Source organism: Rhagoletis zephyria, unplaced genomic scaffold (assembly GCF_001687245.7).
Source record: "Rhagoletis zephyria isolate East Lansing unplaced genomic scaffold, Rhagoletis_zephyria_1.1 Rzeph_scaffold_07167, whole genome shotgun sequence".
NCBI lineage: Eukaryota > Metazoa > Arthropoda > Insecta > Diptera > Tephritidae > Rhagoletis > Rhagoletis zephyria.
Genome location: NW_016164250.1, coordinates 1 through 1,883, shown reverse-complemented (window position 1 = coordinate 1,883; position 1,883 = coordinate 1). Strand labels below are relative to the sequence as shown.

The 1,883-nt window shown below is 40.8% G+C and overlaps 1 protein-coding gene across 1 annotated transcript in view; it reads left to right on the top strand.

Annotated features, from left to right (window-relative positions):
• Positions 1 to 1,858, top strand: part of LOC108373939 (uncharacterized) — a 13,262-nt gene extending 11,404 nt beyond the window's left edge. Inside the window, exons 7-10 of the mRNA XM_017629884.1 lie at positions 19 to 305; positions 377 to 823; positions 897 to 1,409; positions 1,475 to 1,858. Coding sequence (XP_017485373.1) covers positions 19 to 305; positions 377 to 823; positions 897 to 1,409; positions 1,475 to 1,695 — 1,468 coding nt within the window. The 3' untranslated portion in view covers positions 1,696 to 1,858. The remainder of the gene's footprint in view (positions 1 to 18; positions 306 to 376; positions 824 to 896; positions 1,410 to 1,474) is intronic.
• Positions 1,859 to 1,883: the final 25 nt, after the last annotated feature.

Here is a 1,883-nt window from a genome sequence, read left to right as displayed (position 1 = left end):
AAAAAAAAATCTTAAAACATGGTATTTGAATGCCTTAGATCAATTGCTCGAGACAACATGTCCTTCAGATGCTAACAGTGTCTATCCATATCCTTACGATAATACGAAATATATAAAATGTAGCCGTGGGCATGGAACTATTGAAAATTGTGTAAAGGGTATGATATTTAGCACGACACGAAGATACTGCGACTATGAAACGAAAGTAAACGAATATGATCGTAACTGGCGGTCGGATAATGGATATGACAATCACAAAGCAGGCGCTGACGTTCAGGAAGCTGGAGTAATGAGTGAGAGAGAACGTAAGTTCATTAAGTGTTTGCGTTATGACTCACATTAAGTACTTATGATCAATAAATTAATAAATATTTAGCAAAAGATGTGAGTGCAGACGCTGATGTGGAATGTCCACCTAAAGCGATAGGCACATATCCGCATCCGTATGATTGTAGGAAATTCCTTGCATGTTCGCATGGTGTGACTCAAGTTAAGCAGTGTGCTCCTGGCACGGCATGGAGCGCAGATGTGGAGGTCTGTGATTTTGAAAAAAATGTTAATTGTATGCAAGGCACAAAGTTACCTAATACAGCAGCAAATACGATAATCGAGGACAAAGTCGCATGTCCGCCGAATATGCAAGGCCTCTTCTTGCATCCATTTAATGCACAGCATTTTGTGAATTGCAATAATGGTGAGACGTTCATACAAACCTGTCAGACGGGCAGCGTTTTTAGTATTTCGCAGAGAATGTGTCTAGCTGCAAGGGAAGTCACACCTGTGGATCGCGTACAGTGCTCGCAAGATTATGCTACAGATATAAGTGAGTACTTAGCTAAATAGTAAAAGTAGAAAATAAATAGAAAATTCTTAACTACAACCAATTCGTTTTTTAGCCTCGTACCAAAACTACATCGTTTGTCCAGCGCAAGCAGTTGGCTATTTCGTTTATCCCTTCGATGGCCTGCTATATATAGAATGCCTTGATGGGCGAACGCTTATTCAGAATTGCGCACAAAATACGGTATTTAGCATTTCCAATCAAATTTGCATACCTACTGACGAAGCAGAAAGCACAGACTACGTGTGGTTACGTTCGGACTGGCAGCATATAAATCCTGGTTATGCCACATACGATCACAAAGTCGAATGGAGTGCTTTGGATACGAACTCTGTTGGTGCTCACACACAGAGCTCTGTCGATTCTGCACAGTCCACAATTTGCGCAGAAAGTGAATCAGGTCTTTATCCACATCCAACTGATTGCAAGAAATACCTACGTTGCGCAAACGGCATACGCTATGAGATGGATTGTGGTCCGGGTACTGCATTTAATGCCGCGCTTGAAGTTTGTGATTTTGAGAATAAAGTTGATTGTTCCGGTCGTTTGGGCATTGGTGATTGGCAAGGTGAAATTTGTGATAACAAATAATGATTATTGAATTTTTTATGGTTTTCTTATCAACTTGCGCAGTTCGAAATAGTCCAGCTGTAGCATGTCCTGTTGGCGCTTCTGGCGTCTATCCACATCCTTTGGATTGCAAAAAGTTTCTTCACTGTGATAATGGCATAGCAACTATAAAAGATTGCGGTCCTGGTACGGCTTGGAATGTTAAAATGGAAACATGCGATTTTATGGCCAATGTTGGCTGTGCAGACGGTGGTGTCCGTCAAGAGGAGACGCCTGAAGGTTAAAAACAAATTTTTAACTCTTATTATAATGTTTGCTTAAAAGGTCTGCTCAAAAAAAAAAATGTGGTGGCACGATACCGCGCGGTACAAAGCAGTATAGGGTGTTTGCGGTCGATTTTGATTTCTGCTGTATAGTTTTGTAAGGCTGCGCACAGTGGAACAAATTAGAAATTTACTATTCAGCAAGGTCT